The 25710-nt window shown below is 35.5% G+C and overlaps 1 protein-coding gene across 1 annotated transcript; it reads right to left on the bottom strand.

Annotated features, from left to right (window-relative positions):
• Positions 1-1313: 1313 nt before the first annotated feature.
• On the bottom strand, positions 1314-25681 carry mRpL52 (mitochondrial ribosomal protein L52). Its single transcript, XM_081747041.1, has 4 exons — positions 25418-25681; positions 16554-16656; positions 7715-7847; positions 1314-1554 (listed from the first exon to the last, which is right to left on the bottom strand). Exons 1-4 carry the CDS (start codon positions 25467-25469, stop codon positions 1396-1398), a joined length of 447 nt encoding a protein of 148 aa, XP_081603167.1. The 5' UTR covers positions 25470-25681; the 3' UTR covers positions 1314-1395.
• Positions 25682-25710: the final 29 nt, after the last annotated feature.

The following is a 25710-nucleotide window of genomic DNA, read 5'->3' as shown; positions in this document are numbered from 1 at the left end:
GATCAGAAAGATAATGCACTCGTGCCGCCACATAGTACAAACTTCGCGAATTTGTAGCTTTTTTTTTTCGTATATCTTTCATGTGTGTACGTGTAGCAGCTTTTTCAAAACGAACGAATCATTTATGCTAACCGTGTTTGTTGTACTTATGAATATTTTAAGAGTCACTTCAGAAGGACAAACAGATACACAACTGCACAAGCGAAATCACTGTACAGAGTATATATACATTATTAAAATAAACGACAATTTTAAAAAAAAAAATACAGAGTACAGATGATCTTCATTCAGTCAGAAATACAGCGACTTAATTCAATTTGCATATCAATGCACGATGTGAATAACGATACGAATCGAGTTTACTCTGGCTCTGAATCATTCAAACATACACATATGCACAGCGGCGCAAATCTGTCTTCAACATTGGAAAGGACAAAACAGTTTTTTTTTTTTTTTTTTTTTTAAATTAAGCGATGCTCAAAATATTTATGAAGTTGAAAAACAATGCTGTAGAAGATCAGGGAAGCAGAGTTGTCTTCAACACTGGGAGACGGGCAGATTTGAGACATTCTGTGGGAACATCAATTTCATCTCACTTTCCTTTGTGGCAATCGGACACAAATCATCACATTTTTTCCTAAAAAAACACATTTGAAATCGGATTATTGGGGGGACAGTCCCCTACCAGTTCCAAGATTGGAGGGGACATGTCCCCCTCATCCCTCCGAAATTTGCGCCAGCGCATATGCAGAAGGTACTTTTCATTTCGATAATATATCACTTACATCCAGGTTTTTTAGGTTTGTACTGTATAAGAAAAGATCTTCTAGATGGTCTGAGATATGTGGAAACGTCACCACGAATTTCACACTATTTGTGGCATTTTTACTTTTAAATTGTGATAATTATTGGTTTAAACCAATTTTCCTTTGAAACACCTCATTTGTGTAATTCAGATTAAGACATCGTCTATTAATCATGATTCTTCAATTGTATGACTTTACAGATGACTTCTGGAACTGAATTTGATTTAATCTTAATGTAGTCCGAGAAAATTATCTAGAATATACAAAATGTATACAACTCTTGCTTTGGAAAAATTTACAATACTATTAAAACAATTACAAAAAGTATTGTTGAAAATTACCAGTTTCATGATTTTTCCAGTACGTGGATCAAAATTCCAGTATATTTTCAGTATTTCCAGTATCAAAATTAAATTCCAGTATAATTCAAGTATTTCCAGTATCAGTAGACACCCTGTATTTCTTTTTTTTTTAAGAATCAAATACAGCAATGTATTTTTTTTTAAATATAAAACAACGATTTTATTAAACAGAATTAATGCACATATAATACTAACAATACAAATATACACACTAATCACGATATTCTTTAAGTCCCTTTTTCTTCACTTTTCTTGAGCAGAAGATGACCTTTAGGCTTCAATTTACTGTCCAAGATCCTCTGTTTCTCCTCTTCTTTTTCCTGTTGCAGTCGCTTATGTCGTTCAACAGCGAAATCTATTTCTTTTGATAGCTGGATGATTGTCTCCTAGAAGAAAAAAACGGAAAGAGGATCATTGCTCGAGGCCGACTATGTAGGCACAAAAAATCATGGCAAATAGGCACGATTTCGAAAAATGGCTGTAACAATAGGTACTTAGAATCTAACACAAAATACTGATATTGAACACTCGTTTCCAAATGAATGACCTGTGACGTGACAATTTGGTATTCCCTTCTGAGAAAGTTACACGCAGAGGGAAGGAGCTGGAAAGTAACCTAACGCTGATAAAATATAGTGGAGACAAGCAAACAAAAACATCTACAGCGTAGTCGAGGGGATATTATTTAGTTTCTCCGCCAAATCACTTCGTAGTAACTCTGGCTCACTTGATAGTGATTACCGTTCGTTATTTGTAATTGTGATTAGTATAAATACAGTATGGACACATGACATGCATAAAACATGAACCAACTTGTGCTAGGAGGCAGTAAAAAAGCGTGAATGTTATCTAACCGAGTCAGGGCAGGAGTGCAGCAGGAGCACGAGTAGTACAGAGCAGGCGCGTCAGCGATGGTGCGTATACACATAAACGAGGTAATTTACAACGGCTCACTATAAGTAACAGTACTGGCTCCGGAGCCGTCGATGGATTTGAGGGAGATATTAAATGCCATCTGTCATAGTTCTGCAACTATACTACTCGTAGACTCCACGACGACGCGTACACTGCCAAAACTTGTTCTCCTACGCGATTCCCTTCCTTCCTCTCCTTACTGTGTTTCTTTCTGTCCTTCTCAGATTGTAAAACTACGCTCCTATCTTATATATCCGCCAGATGGAAAAAAAATGAAATAGAGCCTTTGAAATTTAACTTCCCATGATTAAGGCCTCTAGGCTATGGGCAGGGGCGCACGAAGAAAATTTTCTAGGAGGAGGCCCATCTCCATGGTTGCTATATTACATGTATTTCTGGTATTTAATATACCTGGTTTGCTACATTACGTATACATTTTCGTATGCTAGAGGGGGCCTGAGCCCCACCTTGCCCTCCCATTCAGGTGTCCATGGCTATGGGAGACAGATGATTAAGGCAATGAGTGATGATGAAAGAATTGGTGGAATGAGAATACGGGAGGAAACAAGAAGTACCCCGAGGTATCCATCAAACCAGGAATCCCACGCAACCAGAGGTACGAGCTCTACCTTTGAGCTACAGCGCCGCCATCTGCCAGATGGAAGCAACTGACGTAAAAAAAAATACAATAACGCAAAATAATATAGGAACATCCTGAACATTGAGCGGAACATTTTTTTATATAGAAAGAGGGTTTCTATGCAATCTAATAAATAAATTATTTACAACATATTACAGGGTGTCTACTGAGTTTCATTTTCAAAATTCCAGTATATTTCCACTATATTCTGTATAACTGTCAGCAAAATTCCAATACCTATTACAATGATTTTTTTTTTTTTTTTTTTTTTTTTTTTTTTTAAGGAATAATAACACACTTAATGATTTCAGGTTTGTAATTGTTTTCTTATCAAAAGAATATTTTAATTTTAATAAATTTAGTTAACCTTGATTTTTTAAAATACAAATGATTTTTTTAAACATTTTTTAAAGGGCCTCCAAACTTCCCTCACAGCCCTCCATTCAGCCCATTGTTTTAAAAGTCTAATTACAAAATGAATACAACTCTTGCTTTGGGAAAATTTACAATCTCAATGAATACAAAATTGTTTCTAAGACTATTAAAACAATCACAAAATAGAACTGTTGACAAACTATCAGTATTATGATTTTTCCAGTATGTGGATCAAAATTCCAGTATAATTAAAGTATTTCCAGTATCAGTAGACACCCTGTATTATCACTATACACAGGATTACAATACTCCGGAGGAAAAGATAATAATAACTTTCGAATGAACAAATAAATAATTAAATAAGCGTGTTCAAAACATTACGCAAACTTACGGGAAATCTCATGAATTGCTTTTGTTTCGTTGCAAGTGCTAAATAATTAAGCCACGGCTATACGTTGCAATAATGTATATTTAATTATAACAGAGTGCATCCGCACTAGCAGTTACGCTTTAACTCACAGAACCTAACAGAGGAGTACAGAAGAGATGCTCTAAACAAATCCTACATCAAGCGGCTGTAGAACTTCCAGGAAACAGGCAGCGTAGTAGACGCACTGAGAAGGTTGATCGATGTACACTCACATCCAAAATTATTGTCGCATGTCTATAAATATGTTGCTGTAGAAATATAGTTTGATAAATTCGCTCGGTATTTCTTATAATGTTAGTATGTGTATAATCGGCAAAGACATGTATGTGGCAAATTTCATGTCAAAAGAGCAGTAAATAAGAACAATAAAACGAAAACAAAACTTTCTTGCCCATTTAGCAACATTTTGTTTTACTGATTCTAATTTTTGCATTTATAATTCTTTTCCTATGAAATTTACCACAAATATACATTTCCCGATTATACGCATAGTATCAGTATTAAGAGTACCCTACAAAATCATTATCAAATTATATTCTTACAAGAAGACAGTTATAGATATGCGACAATCATTTTGGACATGAGTGTACAAGTTGCATATGTTGTGAGTTGAAAAACCACTGCGACGAGTTTCGAGTAAGTCCAGGCTCTCCACTGGTAGTGCATACACGACCTTCCGTAAGTGTTTGAAATTATATCCTATAAAGTTAAAAGAGTCCAGCAACTGCTACCTGATAACGTGGATACCCGGAAAGACTATTGTCGCTAGACCATGGAATCGGTAACGCTAGAAGGGATGGAACTCGATGATTGATACCGGACTCATGAGGAATGGTTCTATCTGGACGGACACATTAATGACCAAAATTCACGGGTATGGGTCAGTGACAGCCCACATATAAACAAAAATTTACATATCACGTAATCGCATGTTAATTCCATTTTTTTAACAGTTAGTGACATCTAGATGGTATGTCAATGATTACAGAATTTGTTACGATGCTGTCAACTGAGAAGTTGGAATGCACATGGTTTCAACAAGACAATGCCACAGCCCACACAGCTGCGAACACAATACGTTACTTCGGAGAGAGTTTTTTCAGGAAGACTGATCTCAAAAAGGTTACTGGTAACATCTGACAGATAATGTTGAAAAGAGATTTCAACAACAAGCTTCGTTGTCGTCAAAAGAGAGAAAACCATTTTTTTTTTCTTTTTTTAAACGAACACTCAAGTACAATGATCATAACACCTATTAAGATGAAGATGATAGAGTGAAGTCAGGTAGAAAAAAATATTTTTTTTTAATTTTAATTTTCTTTTTATTTTTTATTTAAATCAAATCTTTCTCCTCGTATAATACAAGTCATGAACTGAAGAACAAACATTAGGGATTAGTGTTAAATGTTAATTGTGGCATTTAACTGAAAGTATCGGGAATGAATTTTGATTTAATCCTCACTCGTTCATCTATTTCAATCCAAAACAATGTTTCATAAGTATTAAGGAAAAAGTACAACAATGTTTATGAACATAGCACTTTTTTTCACAAAAGTTATTGGTATTTGGCAGGGTCATATTAAAACAAAAAAAGGAGGGGTCATCTTGCGGCACGAAATACATATAAAATACGTAAATGTCGCCCCTAAAGTTATGTAAAATGTACAAAATTTTTAAGTTTCGGAGGGGAGATCGAACACCCTAGCCTACACGGAACAGGAAAAGCGCATAAATTGACTCCGCCATATTTTAGTTCGTATCAACCTCATCTGGAGATCGCTGACGCCCTTGACAACGTGTTTTCACACAGCTTTTCTCTTGTTAAGTCCATTCCTCTTTATTCCTTGATGTTTCTAATCTTTTTCTTCCTGTTTTTAACACCCGTGACCAAGACTCTAGGGGAGACTCGAAAGCTTGGAACTCTAAAAATTCAGGAATTACAGAAATCGGTAAGTAGAAGATCATTTAATTAAGGTTGTGGCACAGATGTCTACATTTATTGTTGGATTACATTGGTATCTTTTGATTCCTAGTGTTTTGATGACACTGGCACCAGTCCTTGGTTAACGTTTAATAGGACAAATGATATTTGTGTTGGACCCTGCAAATGCTAGCATTTCTAAATACGTAAAATTTTAAATTACAAACCAACGTTTTATATTGCAGTGAAGTAATTTCATTAAAGTTGGAGCACAAATGTACTTCTTGTCGGCTCATAGTGTTATATACAAAAACAATGCAGAATAAGAAGAATTTTTATCAAGTGACTAAAGGCGTCTTGGCTTATTTTCGGAGCAAAGGTAAAAAGACTAAGGAGTGGATTTTGACAATATATTTTATGCGTAGTGATTCATAAGTACATTGGTATTTTTTCTATAATAGAGAAAACTGACTTAAAAAATGTAGCCTCATTCTACAAACAGACAATTTCTTAATAAAAATCACTCATGAAAAAGACGACAATTGATTGTTGAAATGTAGAGCAGAATATATAATATATATTGACGTTTTACTATACAGTTTACTATACTTTACGTAGTACAGTTTTAACTTAATAGTTATATATCCAACAATAATAACGATACTGACCATCCATATCAGAATCTTCAACACAACCTCCCAGGTTCAGCCGCAACCTGTTTTCCAGTATGTTAAGGAAAATACATAAGAGTAATAGATGAAAACTATTTGAGACTAGATATGCTTTTACCTATTTATTCTTATCCCCCACATATTATTCTTTAGCTTTAGCACACCAGAAAACGGGTTTCGCTTGAACTGAACAGTGATATTGGAATTTTTGAATATACGATGGTGAGCAATGCTTCTTGTTCGTGAATGAAATAACTAACAGACTTTAAAGTAGCTAGTAATCTATTACAAATAAAAATCAAAATGATATTATTTGCAATTGCATCATGGGTAAACGATGGAACCGTTTGAAATAAGTTTTTGGTACTTATCTCGCTACCTCCAGCTAAGTTTATATCATGTTACTGTCACTAAAATGTAGGGGAAGGAAGAAGTTTAATGCTAGAAATAAGAGTATCTCACGAATCCTCAAATTGGGTATACGAAACTTGATATATAAAATCACTACTAAAAATAAGTGGTATGTCACAATCTTTTGGAAAATTTCGCTTCTAACGGAGATTGGGAGGAGGGAGATTTTTATATCATTTTAATTTCCCAATTTCTATTCAGAAAATGGTGAAAGTGAGAAAAAGGATGAACCTTTTAAAATGTCTTTCTTAACGTAACTATCACCTATATTCACTTGTGCTTTTATAAATACACTTCGAATGAAATGCTTATCCTAAGCGAGTACAGTGATTATTGGACACATATCAACTTATTTTTAATAAGGAAATCAAAAAATCAAATCTTTAAGTTTTACGTCCCACGTGTATGCCGGTTAGCCTAAATGAGACGGTGATAATGAGAAATGAGGGAAATGGTGGAATGAAGAAAGTGGGAGGAAACGGAAGAACCCCGAGAAAACCCACGAGCACGGTGTTTGTCCACCACAAAGTCCACACGACGCGAGCAAGGATCGAACCAGGGACCCCAAGCACCGGAGGTGAACGCTCTACCACTGAGCCACCGCGCCCCCTTTTTAATAAGGAAGATAGACCAAGTTTCATTTGTGTGACTTGAGATACTCGACTTCTGGCATCCGGCATAAATTTTGATACAATCCTCTCCTTAGGATAATTTTAATGAATGTGAACGATAAAAAGCTGGTTCGAGTCAAGTGTCAATTATGTTCCGTTTCAAACGGTTCAGTCACTTTCCCGCAGTGATGAGACATTACATATTGAGAAAAAATAATTATAGAAATTGTCCTCCCTCCCTTAGAAATTGAATTTTTGAAAACAATATTTTTAAACAAAATTAAAAAGAAATACACAACTCAAATATGAATGTGAAATATAGTGTATTATAAATTAAAAAAAAAAAATCTAAAATAATACTGTTTAACGTATTTGTAAACCGAAGTATCTAATCAGGAAAACACAAGACTACTGAATAGGCTGGAGCGGTCGTAGCTCATGGCCAGATTATGGAATCTACTGTATTATTCTAATATGCAGAAAAGCATTCTTGTGTTAAAATACCGTTTGCGAACATTTTATTTTTATTGATAGCGAACATGTTAACAAATAATTCCTTTAAGACAACTTACTGCATACTCCTTCTGTTTCAAAAGCCGCTTCTTCCTGCGAAGACCCACAGGAGTAGGTCGGCCATCAAGAAAGGAGTAGTCCGGTAAATCTGTCAACCTACCGTAAGCATTTGGATTTACTGGTAATCCACGCCTGAAAAATAAAAACAAACAATTATTTACTTAATATTCATGACTTTTCACTTCAAAATCTCTTCTTGTCGCGAATTCTGTCAAAGAATTTGAAACTTACAATATATAAAACAAATTCTGTATGGTTGCGAAATATGGTCGTTTACTCTGAGCAAAGAACGTAGACTGAAAGTATTTGAGAACAAGATCTTGAGACGAATATTCGGACCCAAGAGGAACGGGAATGGTGGAAATTTCATAACGAGGAATTGCATATTTATACAGTTTACCAAACACTATTAGAGTCATAAAGAGGAGGCTTAGGTAGAAAATAGGAACCCTTTCAAAGTCTTAACTGGAAGTCCAATCGGAAAATGACCATTAGGAAGACCTAAGCGCAGATGGGAGGATAAAAAGTAGAAACTGGATCCAATTGGTTAAGGATAGAAGTCAATGGAGAGCTTTTGTAAACGCGGTATTGAACCTTCGGGTTCCAGAGGCCATAGAGAGAGACAGAGAGATTTGTGTATTTTACCCACGTCTAAAGAATACTGGAAATGCTGAAGTTCCTGTTTTAGAAGATTTCACTGGAAAAGATCCCTAAACACATAAATTAACAGGTTTTTAGAAGTTAAGTTAGTGCACTAACGTTAAATCTTATCACCGACTCAAAACTCATTTTTTTAATTAAAAAAAACATTTTTTTTAAAAAAACTTAATTTCAAACTTTATTAACCAACCCTCGTATATAAAAGAAACAATCTCGAAGCTTTCTTCATCAGTTTGGTATTTCGTGCATTTATATTGGTAAACCTCACTTCAATTTTGCGGCCATATATGGTCAAAAAACAAGAACTGTTTACGTAATAGTTACATGCTTAGTAAACGTCCGTTTGAGTCTAATTTTCGAAACAACCACTTTCCACCTACGCACTTTTATAACCAAAACTTATTGGACAATACTTCTGGTCCCGACGTTAGGAGCGAAAATCGGGATTTTCCCGGTTGACCATATACAAGCTTTGGTTTAATAAATAAAACTCTCAATGTGTGTTTGGTACGCGCGCATGCCTGTCACTTTAAAGAGCACCCATAAAGGCGAGTGGGGTGCATTATTTTTTTTTTTTTAAAGTAACATATAAGCGCTCCCCTTGGAAGGGTTGAGCTTCGTACGCTAAATTGTTATTTGCATATATAAAAGTTATTTTTTTTATATATATATAGTTTATCGCCAGTGATATTTGATGCATCCGCATAAAATAATTATTTCAGCAGCGTATAGAAATCTCACGTGAAGTGATTCGTATATACATGTTAACACTTTCAGGTCTCTTTGTGGTCTCAATTTTATGTAATGGACTTCAAACCATTAAATAGCAGAAAATAATAGCACCAGCTAAAACAATTGCTTGTCCCTATCAGTGAAAAATTAAATTAAAACCTCAAAATTAATTAACGCAGCTCCAAGCTTATTCTGGCTCCAGTACAATTTTTTTTTGTACATCTTTTGTCCAGTGGATTCAACGCCAGGACCCGAGTGGTATCAGCGGTGAATCAAATAACCGGTTGAAAATTAACTATAAGTAAGTAAAACATTAATTTGTTAACAAATTTAAATAGCCACCCCTTCGTTGAAAGAAATTAAATAAAATTAAAAATGAAAGGTTGAAACAAACAAAGAATGCCAAACAAAAATTATTCGTTTGCTTGTAATCTTTTAATGTCATTTTAATTGTGTGTTTCATATTCAGCAATATTATATTTTTTGCACAGTTCAACTAGGTTTTATGATGTATATCGTAGGGTGATTGTTATTTGTTAATATTTGTGCTGAAATAAAAAATTTACACACATTTCTATTTCACGGTATTTATGTTTTGTTGACCCATGTACCCGCTTCGGTTTCAACAAAATATAAGTACAAATGTAATTGTAATTTGCCGTAGTAAAGCTGGGATGAACTAAATTACATGACAGAGAGAGAGCTGTGCTTTGGTTTATAGAATCTTCACGGTATTTATGTTTTGTTGACCCATGTACCCAACTTCGGTTTCAACAAAACATAAGTACAAATGTAATTGTAATTTGCCGTAGTAAAGCTGGAATAAACTAAATTAATTACATAACAAAGAGAGAGCTGTGCTTAGGTTTATAAAATCTTAACAACGCCAAAAACCACGATTCCAATCTACATATGTTAATTGTTACATAACTATTGAAGTGAAATTGAAGCAAAATTCATATTTTTCAAAAATTTCTTCCCGGCCCATTTATCATCCAAAAAATCGGAAAAATTAATTTAGCATAATTTCATTGGTATTAATGTATGAAAAAATTTGGAGAGAATCTGAGACATTGAAGCACAGTCATGTTTTAATATTAGGTGATTTGACATGGAATGACCCCATAGAGTAAAAATGGCAATAAATAGCAAGAAGTGACTTTCTGCAACCAATTAAACGTCCCATGAACCTAATGTCTCTACTATTAAAACTGGAAGTGGCACAAATCAACTACTTGTATTTTAAGCGTTGACCGCCATAAAGTGAAAACGGAAAAGATAGCGAGAAGCTGTTATCAGCAATCAACTAAGAGTCTCAAGAATATATTGCATCTTCACTCTAATGTGTCTACTAAAACTGGAAGTGGCAGGTTTCAATACTGAGAAAATATAACGTCATACAAACCAAACTCATTCACGAGGTGTACACGTGACACTGATACTTAATTATAGTTGCATCGACGGAATACTCGAGTCAGCTGTGTGTCCTGCAAACAGAGCCCTGCAAACCCAGGCCCGGCTGGAACTGTATTCTGTGCCCAGCCAGATTATCGAGCAGGGCGAAGAACGGGCCGTCACAAACGAGCCAAACTGCAAACGGGCCGGGCAGAGACCGGGAAGGGCGTAATAGCAGGGGTGCCCACAAGGGGGGGCTATGACGCAAACTGCGTCATTCAAATATTTGGGGGGGTTAAAATCTATATAAATATGTTTGATGAGGGGGGGGTAAAATTAATCGAAAAGAAGATTTTTTCATGGAAGAACACCTACAGATAGACAATTGGAGGGGTGCGTCATAGACATGCGAAAACTTTAATACCGTGTGTAATACCAATACTACAACTACAACTGCTAATATTACTATTACTATTACGACTACGAATACTAGTGCTAATTCTACTATTACTGCCACTGTTACTACTATTACTACTACTCATATTACTATACTAATACGACAGCGAATACTACTACTGCTATTACTAGTAATACTAAAGGAAATGAAATGAAATCTTTTTAAGTTTTACGTTCCACGATTATGCCGGTTAGACTAAAGGAGGCAGTGATGATGAGAAATGAATCAAAATGGTGGAATGAAGGGTGCGAGGAAACGGGAGAACCTACGCACACGGTGTGTGTACACCACAAAGCTCACTTGGCACGAGCTGTGATCGAACCAATGACTCCATGCACCACTGCGGCCCTAATACTAAAACAGTACAACTACTACTACTACGAAGCACCGGTTCAAATTCTACGTACACCGACCATAATAATTAGCATTTCTACGATTTTTTTTCTGTAATTAGAAGGTAAATTCTGTTCCAGATATTTCAACCCTCACGCAAAGTCGTAGCAAGTGTCGTCGTCGTCGTCGTCGTCGTCGTAGTAGTAGTAGTAGTAGTAGTAGTAGTAGTAATAGTGATAGTGGTAGTAGTAGTAGTAGTAGTAGTAATAGTGATAGTGGTAGTAGTAGTAGTAGTAGTAGTAGTAGTAATAGTAATAGTAGTAGTAGTAGTAATAGTAGTAGTAGTAGTAGTAATAGTGATAGTGGTAGTAGTAGTAATAGTAGTAGTAGTAGTAGTAGTAATAGTAGTAGTAGTAGTAATAGTGATAGTGGTAGTAGTAGTAATAGTAGTAGTAGTAGTAATAGTAGTAGTAGTACTAGTAGTAGTAGTAGTAATAGTAGTAGTAGTAGTAGTAGTAATAATAGTGATAGTGGTAGTAGTAGTAGTAGTAATAGTAGTAGTAGTAGTAGTAGTAGTAATAGTGATAGTGGTAGTAGTAGTAATAGTAGTAGTAGTAGTAGTAGTGATAGTGGTAGTAGTAGTAATAGTACTAGTAGTAGTAATAGTAGTAGTAGTAGTAGTAGTACTAGTAGTAGTAGTAGTAGTAGTAATAGTAGTAGTAGTAGTAGTAGTAGTAATAATAGTGATAGTGGTAGTAGTAGTAATAGTAGTAGTAGTAGTAGTAGTAATAGTAGTAGTAGTAGTAGTAGTAATAGTAGTAGTAGTAGTAGTAGTAGTAGTAATAGTAATAGTGGTAGTAGTAGTAATAGTAGTAGTAGTAGTAATAGTAGTAGTAGTAGTAATAGTAGTAGTAGTAGTAATAGTAGTAGTAGTAGTAGTAGTAGTAGTAGTAGTAGTAGTAGTAATAATAATAGTGACAGTGGTAGTAGTAGTAATAGTAGTAGTAGTAGTAGTAGTAATAATAATAATAGTGACAGTGGTAGTAGTAGTAATAGTAGTAGTAGTAATATTAGTAGTAGTAGTAGTAGTAGTAGTAGTAGTAATAGTAGTAGTAGTAGTAATAGTAGTAGTAGTAGTAATAGTAGTAGTAGTAGTAGTAATAATAGTGATAGTGGTAGTAGTAGTAATATCTTGTATAAAGAGTCAGTTTTCCAAACAAATTACGATTAACGTAGGTCGACGGTATAGCGCCCGATTCGTCTTTTGCAGTGTCCGACCCGATCCGCCCCGGCCCGGAAATACATGTGCCCGGTTTGGCCTTATAGCATTTGTGTACGACCCGGCATGTGCCCGGCCCAGCCCCAAATACTTAAAACTGGCCGGGCACATTCCAAGGCCCGTGCAGGGCTCTGATTTGTAAGGAATTTCTTTCTACAATATCTGTTTTCCAATCAAACTAACCAAATGTAATCAAGAATTTTCATTATGCCCGCCAATACACTTCCTTTACTTTTGTAAATAGGGGCATCTAATATTATTGTTAATGTGAGCAGCTTAAAGAACAGTCTTATCAAACTTAAAAATTTTCACTAGAAATATTTTATCTATTATCTTAACGAACTTCACACCGTAACTCACTTGTTTTTTTGAAAGGTTCGTGTTTCGAAGCTTTGTAGAACAATCCTTATGCTCTTATGCAATCATAATCACACTGAAGAATGTACAGTTGCCTATGCAGGGTGTCTGCTAAAATTCCAAAATAAAACTTCACAACTTTTTCGTGCCCCTTTTCTTTAGAAAACCATAAAATTTGTAACATTCTTAAGAGCAAATTTGGATGCGAATTAGGCCAAATTTTTATGCATGCGATAAAAGTGTGCTTTGCTAGGGTCTAAAGCCAACCATAGACATTTTTGGAGGTGAATTTTTTACGTTTTATGGAACAAAATTTTCTGGTCTGTACTTATATTTATACAAATAATAAAAAAAAAATCGTGACCCAAAAGCTAAATTTCATTACTTTTTCTTGACTTTCATGACCGTTTTCTGATTTCGTGATATTTTTTGTGACTGATAGACACCCTGCATGGCATGTTACTTTGACATACTTAACCCAGTATACGTTGAGGTGTCAAGTCTAGTTCCAAAGATTACCATCAGGTCCTAAAAAAATTATATGAGGCTTCCGGTCAGATATTCTCTTTCAAATAAACAAAAGAATAATAAAAATTAGTGCACCCTATGTCCAAGTTATGTGAAAACACCCACTATATATATATATGCTAGGGTATGGAAAGGTCGGCGGCTGGGTAACCTCTGCGATTATATTCAGTTAGGTGCATGCAACTGATCCTTTGGCAACGTGAACTTCCCTTTTATTGTACCTTAACTCTTTGTATACATTTCTAGCAGTTTTCTCCATGTTTTTCGAGGGCAGACATTTCAGGGCTCATAGTGGTCTGGTCTCTTGTAAATAGTTGAAAAGTGACCAAAAGCACACGAAAAAGTTACCAAATCTCATCATGTCGCTTTTTTCCTTTGTTAATTTCATCATCACCTCTCTCTTTGTTTGTTGTTCTGTTTCATCTTTTCTTCTTTGTGAGCTTTCTCCTTTCTTAGGTTTTCTAAGTATGCTTTATAGTTACGGTAAGCAGACTTAGCAGATGTCAGAAGGTCCTGAGTAAGTGGAACCAGTTCTAGCCTATTTCCGAATTTCTTCATCCCAGACATTATATTTAACTTCGCATTGAGAGTTCTCAAAGCCATGAAATATTCAAATTCATCACTTACTCTTAAGAAGAACATACAAGAAGAATAACACAAGACGAACATGATGAACCACACAAACACACAACGTTGAGCGGAGCGTTAACTATTACGAGAGAAAAGACTATTATGATAGAAGAAAGAATAGACACAGAAGGGTTCTTAACTCCACCATGAGATCTTAAACATCCACCAACCGTCCACTGTGCTTTAGAAAGAATAAAAGCTGAAGTGAGAATAAAGCTGACTGTTTCACATGTGGCAGCAAGTACTGAAGCTTTCAAAAGACTAATAAGTAGCAAGTTTCTGCCTTTTTCCATTTATTTTTATAATATTTTTCTTTAAAAAAACTGCCAGTGCAAAACATAAATCACACGAAAAAGTCACTTTACCTCCCCAAAAAAAGTAACTTTTGGTGACAAATTTGAAAAAAAGTAACTTACAGTGACCAACTTGAAGTAACTTTTACTTAAAAAAGTGACTCGTTATGAACCCTGATATTTGTAAATAATAGTCTACTATATTTCAAGGAAAACTCGTTTCCCTTCATCAGGTAGCGACGACTGAGTAAGGATTTTCAACTAGTTGAAACTTATGCATAGTCATCCTTTATTTCAGTTTTATTCCACACATCACTGAGGAACCAAAATTCCGCACACTATATTTCACAAGCTTGCATACCAGATCAAGGTCTACAACTACGCCAAGTTTGACCCAGATCGAATGAATCGAAGAATATATAGTATTCTTGTGATTGATTTTTCAGGGAGAATTCAAATAAGGGCAGGTACCTATGTCAGGAAGACAGAAACATAGTAAAGAAGGGGAAGAAATGTCAAATCTGAATCTCGTAATCAAATCAGAGAGTTTGATTGCCATTTACATTCCACCTACAAAACAAAGGCCAAATGCCTATTGCCAAACTAAAATATTTAGTTACAAATAACGACCTATGAACCGGAAATTTTGCGCCTATATAAAAGTTTATTAGTTTTGCTCATGTGTAATAAGAAGAAATGCTTAGAAGAATTAACAAAGAAACTACGTGAATATAAAATAGAACCATGTAACATGCTATCGATGAAGAAGAGCGAGTTGAAATACTACTGATGATTATTTACAAATATCTGCTCTCACGATACATGGAGGTGAGTGTTAAAAATATAAATAAGTTTTCCTTACGTTTTTAAAAGTAATTTTGTATAAACTCCAATTTTTTCATTAACGTTAGATACGAAGTTAACCGGGATTACGTTCTCATTTCTAGTAAGAAAAACGGAAAATCCTTTTTATTATCCACTAGACCACTGCTAGGGAAATGTTTTTAGGAAGACAAAAGAGAGAGAGAGAGAAAAAAAAAGAATCAAATTTTAGGCGGGCCAATATAATATATTAAAAACAACAATGGTATATTGGAAAAATCTAAGCCCCATTAATAACTGAAGTTTCTCAAAATATGGTTTAAACTAGGAAATACTTAAACTCATTTTTTTTTTCCAACAAACTCATTCATAAAAATTTGTTTTGAAATTTGAAATCCTATCATTAACTTTTATATCTACTCGTGCAGTAATATCACAATTGTGAAACCAACGGGTGTTGGTGGAAGCCTGGTAGATCAGCAGTTACAGGTTAAGTTGAATTTGTCCCTTGGGCTTTTGTTTCAGAGGTACAATTTTTTGTTGTTGTTGTATCTCATTTTTTTTTTATATGGAGGGTACTTATGAGACGCATGCTGGAATCCAAGTTTGAAAAAAGCTGTATTTTGTAGTTTAGGTAATCTTGTTTCTTAGTAACTTTTAAACTTGTAGACCTACATCATTTTGTTGAAAATAGCCTAGGCTGCATATCAATGTACTAACTTAAAGAAACAGAAGTAGCCTAAGTTGTTTTCTAGTAAACAGCCTAGAACTTAGTCTCAATTCGGTTCATAAACCTGTTTTGTAATTATTATAGTCAGCTCACAAAAATGTTAGAATAACATCAGTAACTACTTCCACTTTCTTTCTTAGTTATTTTCTTGTAGCTCAGAAAAAATATTTGTATATCTTTATGTAATAAACACAAAATAACGAAGACTTCTTTGTCTCACAACTGGATTCCTTCATAACTCAATATCACATACAGAAAGCTGGGGACAATAGGTGTCTTATAACTACGCTTTTGGAGGGAAATTAGGAGACAGCACAAATCTGACATTTACTCATCAACTTATAAGACGACAGGAAATTTCTTGACAGCAAATTGATACTCTATTTGCACCATAAACTGTTTTCAAAACTAATGTAAGCTAAGTAACGTGGAAAAGTTGTGAAATCTGTCTCATAATTACCCTCAATGACTACTAAATTCTACGGATAACTATTACATTACGATAATAATTAAAAAAAAAAAAAAAAAAAAACTGGTATAGTTGACCATTTAGTAAGTTTTATTGTACAGTTGTAATAACTTATTTTAAACAAGCAATTTAAACAGACTAATTTGTACTAACTCTTTTCTCCATTTCTGGTCCAAGTTGGCCGTTGAAGTTGTACTAAATGAAACTGTTTGTGCCGTGCATCTTGAAACTATACTGGTAACAGAAGAGCAAACACCTAAAAAAGAGAGAACATGCAATAGATTACGCATTTATTTAACTGTAAATAATTTGCATATACTCTGTAAATGCTTGTAGTGACCTTATATTATTAAGTACCACAATAAGCAGCTAACTACCGAGTAAGTTTGCAAGCAATTCCACAAAGCCATTGTTCTTATTCTAGCTTTATTTCAAAAGCCAATTGAACCTAACAACAGCACTGAGATTACACGGTGTCTACTGAGTTTCATTTTTAAAATTCCAGTATTATTCATTTTAACTATCAGCAAAATTCGTACCTAATACAATGATTTTTTAAAGTTTTTAAAGGAATAATCACACTCTTGATGATTTCAGGTTTGTAATTGTTTTACCATCGAAAGAATATTTTATTTTTAACAAATTTAGTTAATCTTGATTTTTTTAACCTTGACTTTTTAATATTTTTAGAGGGCCTCCCAACTCCCCTCACAGCCCTCCACTCCACCCATTGCTTTAAATGTCTAATTACACAATCTCAATGAATACAAAATTGTTTCTAACACTATTAATACAATTACAGAAAAGTATTGTTGAGAAATTACCAGTTTCATGATTTTTTCCAGTATGTGGATCAAAATTCCAGTATTTCCAGTATCAATAGACACCCTGGATTATACAATCTCTTAGACCACATCAATTATACAGATTTCATAATGCCTTCAGTCTCCAATATAATCCTCTTGCTTAGCATCATATTTACTCCAGTGGTACTAAAGAGTGCTAATCTAAGAGACAAAAAAATCTTTAAGTTGTAACCACAAGAACTCCTCTACGGCTGTAATGACATCAGAATCACTTGCAAAACATTGAGAGCTACAGCTTTTCTTAGATTCGAAAAAAATGAAATGAAATCTTTGAGTTTAACGTCTCACAATTATATATCCTTTAGGCTAAGGAAAACGGATGATTAAAGCAAATGAATGATAATGGAAGAATTGGTGGAATGAGAAAGTGGGAGAAAACGGGAATATCCCGAAAAAACCCACGGGCGCCTATGCTGCCCACCACAAACTTACTTAGTCGGAGATCGAACCAGGGACCCCACGCACCAGAGTACCGTGCTCTATCACTGAGCCACCGTGCCTTCCTTTCTAAGATTCGAGAACAAATGGAAATTTGAGAAACCAAATATGGTGAACAGAGTGCACGAGTTCAAATCTGCATTCATGAATAATCGTCACGGCAACTGCTGAGGTGTGACGTGGAGCATTATCTTCTCTGGACTTCTCTGGTCAGAATTTCTCTTTCTTTTCTTTTTCTTCTTCACGAAGTCAGTATAATATTGTCCTGTGTGTTGTGACCCCTTTGAAGATAATTAATCAACACCACAACTTGGGAATAAGTAAACAATAATAATAACAATAAACTTGTCCCAACATCTTGCCAGCAGAAGGATTAACCTTTCCTTAGGACTGATAATGATAAAACTAACATTCGTCCATTGTTATGAATCGCGACATAAAATCTCCACATCACGATCAAGTTTCAAATTATTCAATGACGTGGTGTACCTAGTGCGCTTTTGTTTAAGAGTCAGATGACACGGGAAGAACGGAGCTGAAATCTTTAATAACCCAAGTTTATTTTTCAGAATGTGATCTTCTCGCTCCAGACTGCCTATTATTTAACGGGTTGACTAATCGCCGATCTTCCATGATCATATCAAGTGCGAGAAGCAATGTTTTCCTTTGTGGTAGCACTTGATGGTCTTCGTGACCTTGGTTCATTTTCAACATTCACCATGCCATGCTTGAAATCTTGTACTCATCCTTTGATGGTGGTATATGAAGGGGCAGATTCACCGAAAGCATTGACCATTTTCTGGTGGATATTGGACGCTGATATTCCTTTCAACAGCGGACTTTTAATGACTACCCTGTACTCTATTTATTATTATTATTATTATTATTATTATTATTATTATTATTATTATTATTCCAACTTTTGATATCTGACTCACTTCAAAGTCCTGTCAAAATATTAAAGGAATTCTTTCAAACTATGAAACTGGTACTCGCTACTAACGAAGATTGCATAATTTATCTATTCTACAGGTGTTAGGCTGAGAATTTTTCATTCATCCCGCCTATATGCTTTTAATTAAATTCTAATTAAGACAGCAAATCAACCAGTACCGAATTGATTCGAATACAAACTAATATGCCTGTATGCTTCCGTGAATTCTGCTATTAATTCAACATATTTTTCTCGAAGTTTTAACCTTTAGGACACGAAGTAACTATATTTAGTTACCTAGAAATAAGGCTCGGGATACGAAGTAACTATTTATAGATACCTTGCAGTTTGTCCACTAAACCTAATTGTTTTTTTAACTTTCTGGGTATCACATATATGCACTTGCATGTGTTTTATTCAGGAGACATACTAGGCAACTGCAGAAATTGGCGCCGTATCCCAGGCTTTATTTTTTAAAAAGGCTCCGTAATTAAAAGGTTAATGCGAAACATTTAAGCTTGAAAACTTATATTCGTCCTTGAGAGCATGAAAAAGACGAATATATATGAATATTTTGTTTAAGAAAATAAGCTGTCTTTCGTTACACGCATAGAAGATTCAAAAACAATACAAGACGAATATATATGAATATTTTGTTTAAGAAAATAAGCTGTCTTTCGTTACACGCATAGAAGATTCAAAAACAATACAAGACGAATATATATGAATATTTTGTTTAAGAAAATAAGCTGTCTTTCGTTACACGCATAGAAGATTCAAAAACAATACAAGACGAATATATATGAATATTTTGTTTAAGAAAATAAGCTGTCTTTCGTTACACGCATAGAAGATTCAAAAACAATACAAGACGAATATATATGAATATTTTGTTTAAGAAAATAAGCTGTCTTTCATTACACGCATAGAAGATTCAAAAACAATACAAGACGAATATATATGAATATTTTGTTTAAGAAAATAAGCTGTCTTTCGTTACACGCATAGAAGATTCAAAAACAATACAAGACGAATATATATGAATATTTTGTCTAAGAAAATAAGCTGTCTTTCGTTACACGCATAGAAGATTCAAAAATAATACAAGAGTTCACTCCCAGCTTACTACATCCATATAGGTAAGTCCATTTGTTCTTAAATTTCGGCTGAAAAGTATCAATCTTCATCATGAAGATACGATGAATTGTTTTGAAGAATCTAGCGACAGAAATGGGTAATGATTATAAAACTGTATTATAGAAACTGTTATAGATTTCCCACGATAAATATAGTCGACTTTGAACCTCTTACCTGTAGATACTAAATGCCACTTATCCACCACCGATAACGGCCACGGACCCGCCGGAAGCGTAGTAGTTTCACTGTAGCAAACTCCTGGGTAAAATACGAAACGGAATATCTCGCTGTACCGCTTCATAGCAACTTTCCGAAGACCCTGAGAGGAGTTTAAACTCATAGTAGTCCATTGATGAGACGTCCGGCGATTTCATAGGGACGGACGAAAATGGGATCACTCGAATTTCCGGCTCTATTGCCTTCCTTGCGTAGAACGTCTGAGATGATCGAGCGGAAGGGTCAGGTACCTTGTCCATGTGAATCCATACATTTGTGATCTCGCCACGATACAGGAGGAGGGGGGATGTGTGTGTGTGTGTGTTATACACAGAGTCCACGACATTCTCCTGGACGTAAGCTGCGTTCATTTTGGTGTTGGAGGGCACTTCAATGAGTGGTCGCGTTCCCCGACTGCAATATCTCGCCACCACAGAAATCCCTTGGAAAGTTTCTCCTTGCACTGCAGCACAAAATCAAAACACCTATTCTGATCTGTATGAAGTAGAAAGTAGACTCAACTCTGTTGGGCTGATCTAGACAAAGCCATCCATTATCCAGGGTACACATCCATTTCCATCTAGTTCCATGTGAGGGGATGTTTCATACAATTTTCTAGCATTTGTGAACCTCTCCTAGATGTGGTGCTTTGTGAGGCTGTGACCTCTCAAACGATTAAACCCTCATTTTTCCACCATCATTATTCATGTGTCGCTATAATGGGCGGTAGAAAGTTCAAAAATGAAACCCTTCCAAAAAGCTGTTACGGATCGTATTCAACTGATATTGTTAACAAGTTCAATCCCCAGTGTAGCCATACTTCCACCACTGTTGCTCGCAGCGTGCCCCAACCCGCTTGTTTCCTCTCGCTGACCTGGAAACACGTATATTTAATGTTGTGTTGCAATTCAGCGCACACCTCTGAACTTCTATAATGAATCACAGCTGTATGACTTGCATATTGGCGTGACGTGGCGTGAACCGAGAGCTTTCAAGAACATAAAGTAATCAGCGGCTACCGACAAGCGCGCGATTTCCTGCTTTAGATGGCACTACTACATGATTGAAGGACAATTCACGTAGCGATACGACTATGGCAATGTATTGGAACATAACTGCGGTTTAGTGCGTCTTTCAAGAGGTTCAGTGAAAATCGAATCACATGAATTATAATTGTTGCACATTTGTGCCGAACTGTAAAAATCAGAGATGACAACTTATTTTCATACTGTAACCTGTTACGGGCCATTATGTTATTATGTCCGTACCAGCTTTTTCCTTGTGAATGTCAGCTTTAACGTAGGAAAAACATGCCAACTCTTGAGAATATGGCGTGCTGCTGAATAATGTTTTATGCTTATTTCGAATCAATTTCCAAATTCATAGTTAAATATTTTGAATGTGTTGGGTTGTTTTGTTACTGTTTTATGTCTAAAGGGGATGAAAGGAGGCTTTAATTTTCTGCCAAGCGCTCAAAATTTTAAGAATGTTTGAAGTTAAGAGCTGAAACTCGGGTACAGACTCTTAATACGAAAATACAGATTTCAGAGTTTTCACAAATTCCGCTTCTAAAGGAAAAGGGGATCACTTTAATAATATTCAATTTTTTTTCTTTCCTTATTCAGAAGGCGTCGAAAGTGGGAATTCGTGGAATGTTTAGCATACAGGTGTGAAATTCGGTTCACAATCTCTTCATTAAAATTGCCCATTCATGCTTATCAGTGTTTCTGAAACAGAAACATGTTGCAATATTCAAATTTCAGTATATATATTACTTATATTTATTACATTTCATTGTTCCCGTGTGACTCTGCTAATATCATATAATTTCCTCCCAAAATTAATCTGCACCAAGGAATCTAACGTCATACCCGCATATAAAACTCGATATTTGAAGGTTTTAAGACTGGATTTTCAAAACGGCAGGGTATACGTAATGAATTTTTAGTGAAATCCATATACGTTTGCAGAGATATTACCTATGCCACGTAAGCTTACAGGCATACTCTAGTTCTGGTAGTAAACTGTTACGACAATAGTGTGTAGAAGGAATTAGAGACAATTAATGACAGAAATTTAATTTTTGAGAAACTAATTCAAGTGACGCCCCACAACTGTGCCTATTTGAAGTGAGCATGCGCTACAACAAACAAGCAAACAAAAAGTGTATAGAAGAAAAATGAAAATTTACAAATTTAATCAATTTAACCATGTAGTCTTAATCTGTGCAAAATCAGCTGGCCACAGGCAAAGTACAACTGAATGTGATTTAGTTAATAGATAACATTTACTTGTTAAACTAAAATATGCTATACCTACATTCCACTGCAATAAAAAAATGGATGGCATTAATATCTCTACCAAATCCATTGACGGCCCCGAAGCCTTTGTAAACAACCTCGTTTAAGAGTATATCCAACATCGTAAACGCGCCTGCTCTCTACGGACGCATATTCTCCCTGCCACTCGGGACCACCTGCTGCTCTACTGCCCTGACAAGATTAGGTAGCATTTGTGCCCTTTAGTGCCCACCTAACACAAGTTGGTTCGTGTTTTATGCACTGTAGTTTTATTGCTACATTTCCATACTGTATTTATATTCATCACAATTATAAATAACGAACGTAATCACTACCAAGTGATTTAGGGGACAAACAAAACAATACTCAAAAATAGCGTTCAAGTTAACACAGAAAACATGCGAGTGTTATATATATATATATATATATATATATATATATAAAGAAGGAAAGAAAGAAAGAAAAAAAAACAGCAAGTTTAGGCCCGTCACATTTTGCAAAATTTGCAGGTAAAAATTCCATATTCTGAATTGAAAGACATGTTTATAAGGAACAAATTTCTGCAGGCGGTAGAATTAAATAGAAAGTAATACAGTTGTATTTTATACCTACTAGTGCCAAATTATTACGTACGCTACACAACGCTTAAAATAAATAAATGCAAATGAAAAGGACTGTAATACGCGGCGTAGTATGTCTGCACAGTATTCAAAAAATGTATTTTATGATACAAGTGTACCGTTACTAATACGAAACGGTTACAATTGGTGGAGGAACTTGTATCACTGCGAAAATCCATGTTTTATACTACCTTCGCTGACGCGCATACCCATCGTCGCTGTTGCGCCTGTTCCTATCAAACGCACTCCTGCACGTACTACAGAATTTTATAAGGGCACAATTTTGTAAAATTTACGGAAAAAATATTATTTCTGAATTTGAAAGAGGACACTATAACAATTCGGAATACATGTGGATCTTACCTGTAACATGCGTAAAATGCGACAATTAGTAATACAAAATCTGCATTAGTAAGCACATAAGAACATAGCCTAGCGTTAAACACTGAAACCATACCAAAATGTTATAAATCGTGTTTCCTAATAGTGGAAATACTTAAAGGTGTCCCAAAATGTCCGATTAGTTCCAATGGACGATCTCAAGCAACGTACTGGTAACGACGATATTGTCCGAAAGCAGTGTAAGGGAATGCCGGAAGTGAGTGATGTGTTATTCAAACATTAGAGAAAATTGAAGCAAAAGTTTGAATTAACGGACATTGGAAAGCATAAAACTTTAGAAGTTCAGCTAATCTCTCACATATATAATAAGCTAGAAATACGAATTGCAAAGTCTATTCTGTAAGCAAGTTATGATGAAGTGAAGCGATGCTATGTGGACGTGTGTACAAAGTGAACATAGTAGTGTCGCATGCACGAAGACATTTGATTTTATGCCCCTTCAAGTGTTCTTCCACTATCCTCGCTGACATGCGTGTTTCCTACGAACACACACCCTCGGTGCTTTGCCTCAGTTTGTAGCATTCGTGCTTTTTAGTGGCATTTGTACTGTATCGCCGGACTGTATATATATATATATATATAGCCTACTACTACTTAGACCTAACATAACGTAACCAAATCTAACCTAGTATGAACAGAAATAAGCGAAATTCTATCATTTTTTGGGGAAATTATGCTGGACCCCTACACTAACATAATCCAACATAAGCGAAAACAACCCAAACTCACCTAAACTAACCTAATGTGAACAGAAATTACCGAAATTTTTACATCTTTTAGAAACAATTGCTGGACCACTTCTGCTGGACCCTAGATTATATTATATTACATTACATTACGCTGAGTTACAACTCAGTTACCTTCGAAATAGAGCCGTGTAAACTGTAACAATTTGGAATAAAAAATCACTATTTGCGTGTAAATACGACGTCCGGATGTGTGGCATAAAAACTACAGTGCAAAAAGCACAAAACCAACCTGTGTCAGCTACCCACAAAAAAGTACGAATGCTGCCTAACCGAGTCCGTGCAGGGCGAAGCGGGTGGGTCCGCGCGTAAGCGAGGATAGTGAAAACAGGTTGATTTTGGCAATGATATGAGTTGCCATAGCACTTGTCATATTTTCATACTAGTAACGCTCTACTTTTAAACAAAATACAGCTTTTGTACACGTGCAAAAACACACCACCGTGATGGCCACCCAGCAGGTTAGGTTATAATTCGATACAACTCAAGCACGATATTTCACAACCTTGACATATACGCACGACTGTCACACTGCCTTTCCCGCCACTAAATAACAAATGTACCCTCCGCCAAATAATCACTTCCAGAAACCAAGCCGCTTACATCAAAATCAACCAACACCTTCAACCATTACCCTCACCCAACTTCAACCATTACCCTCACCTAACTTCCACTCATTCTTTATCAGAAACAATATAAAAGAAATCGCCAATTCAACCGGTAAATTTCCTAAAATTGGTCCAGCGATACAGCAGTTAACCCTTTTTTAGTAGCGGTGGTTCAGTGGTAGAGCGTTCACCTCCGGTGCTTGGGGTCCCTGGTTCGATCCCAGCTCGCGCCATGTGGACTTTGTGGTGGACAAACACCGTGCTCGTGGGTTTTCTCGGGGTTCTCCCGTTTCCTCCCACTTTCTTCATTTCACTCATTTCTCATTATCACCGTCTCCTTTAGCCTAACCGGCATAATCGTGGGACGTTAAACTTAAAGATTTCATTTTTTTAGTAGCCACCTAGCACAAGCTCATTTGTGTTTTAAACAATTCGTATCTTATACACTGGAGTTTTACATAAGTGCACACGTTATCTTTGCATTTAGCCCTTCTAAAATCAATCTGGGCTCATTAATGCAACTCCTCCACAGTGCATTGCTGCTAAGAGAAGTTGTATAGCTGGACTCTATACACAAATCGTGAAAGAATCGTTATTTTTGAACTATTACTTCTGGTGGTCCCCTTGAATTTCATCTGTTACGAGGAGTATTGTCATGTCGCACGCACAGAAATAAAATAGCTACACACTTTCAGTATTCTACAACGAAATAACAATATTAAACATAGCACTTAACATTATTAACCCTACCAATAGTCCGAAACTGTGGTTTCACTAGGCATATGAGTGCCATATTCAACATTAAATCACTTAGTTTATATAATCTTTTACTTCTATCATGAAGTAGGCTTCGGCTTTAACTTTGTAGGAAAATAATCGGTTCTGCTTCGCGGCTGCACGAGTTCATTTGTCTGTCCTACATTACCGCCATCTTGTTGCGAAAGCGCAAACTATTTGGCTAAGTCGATAATATTGCAAGAAAGGAGTAAGGACGTGGTCTTCTAGGAAAAAATACAGTTCATTGCAAGTTATGTAACAATTGT

The sequence above is a fragment of the Thermobia domestica genome, chromosome 18 (assembly GCF_964235325.1).
Source record: "Thermobia domestica chromosome 18, izTheDome1.hap1.1, whole genome shotgun sequence".
Classification (NCBI taxonomy): domain Eukaryota; kingdom Metazoa; phylum Arthropoda; class Insecta; order Zygentoma; family Lepismatidae; genus Thermobia; species Thermobia domestica.
Note: the sequence above shows the minus strand (reverse complement) of the source record. Positions and strands in the feature narration are given on the sequence as shown.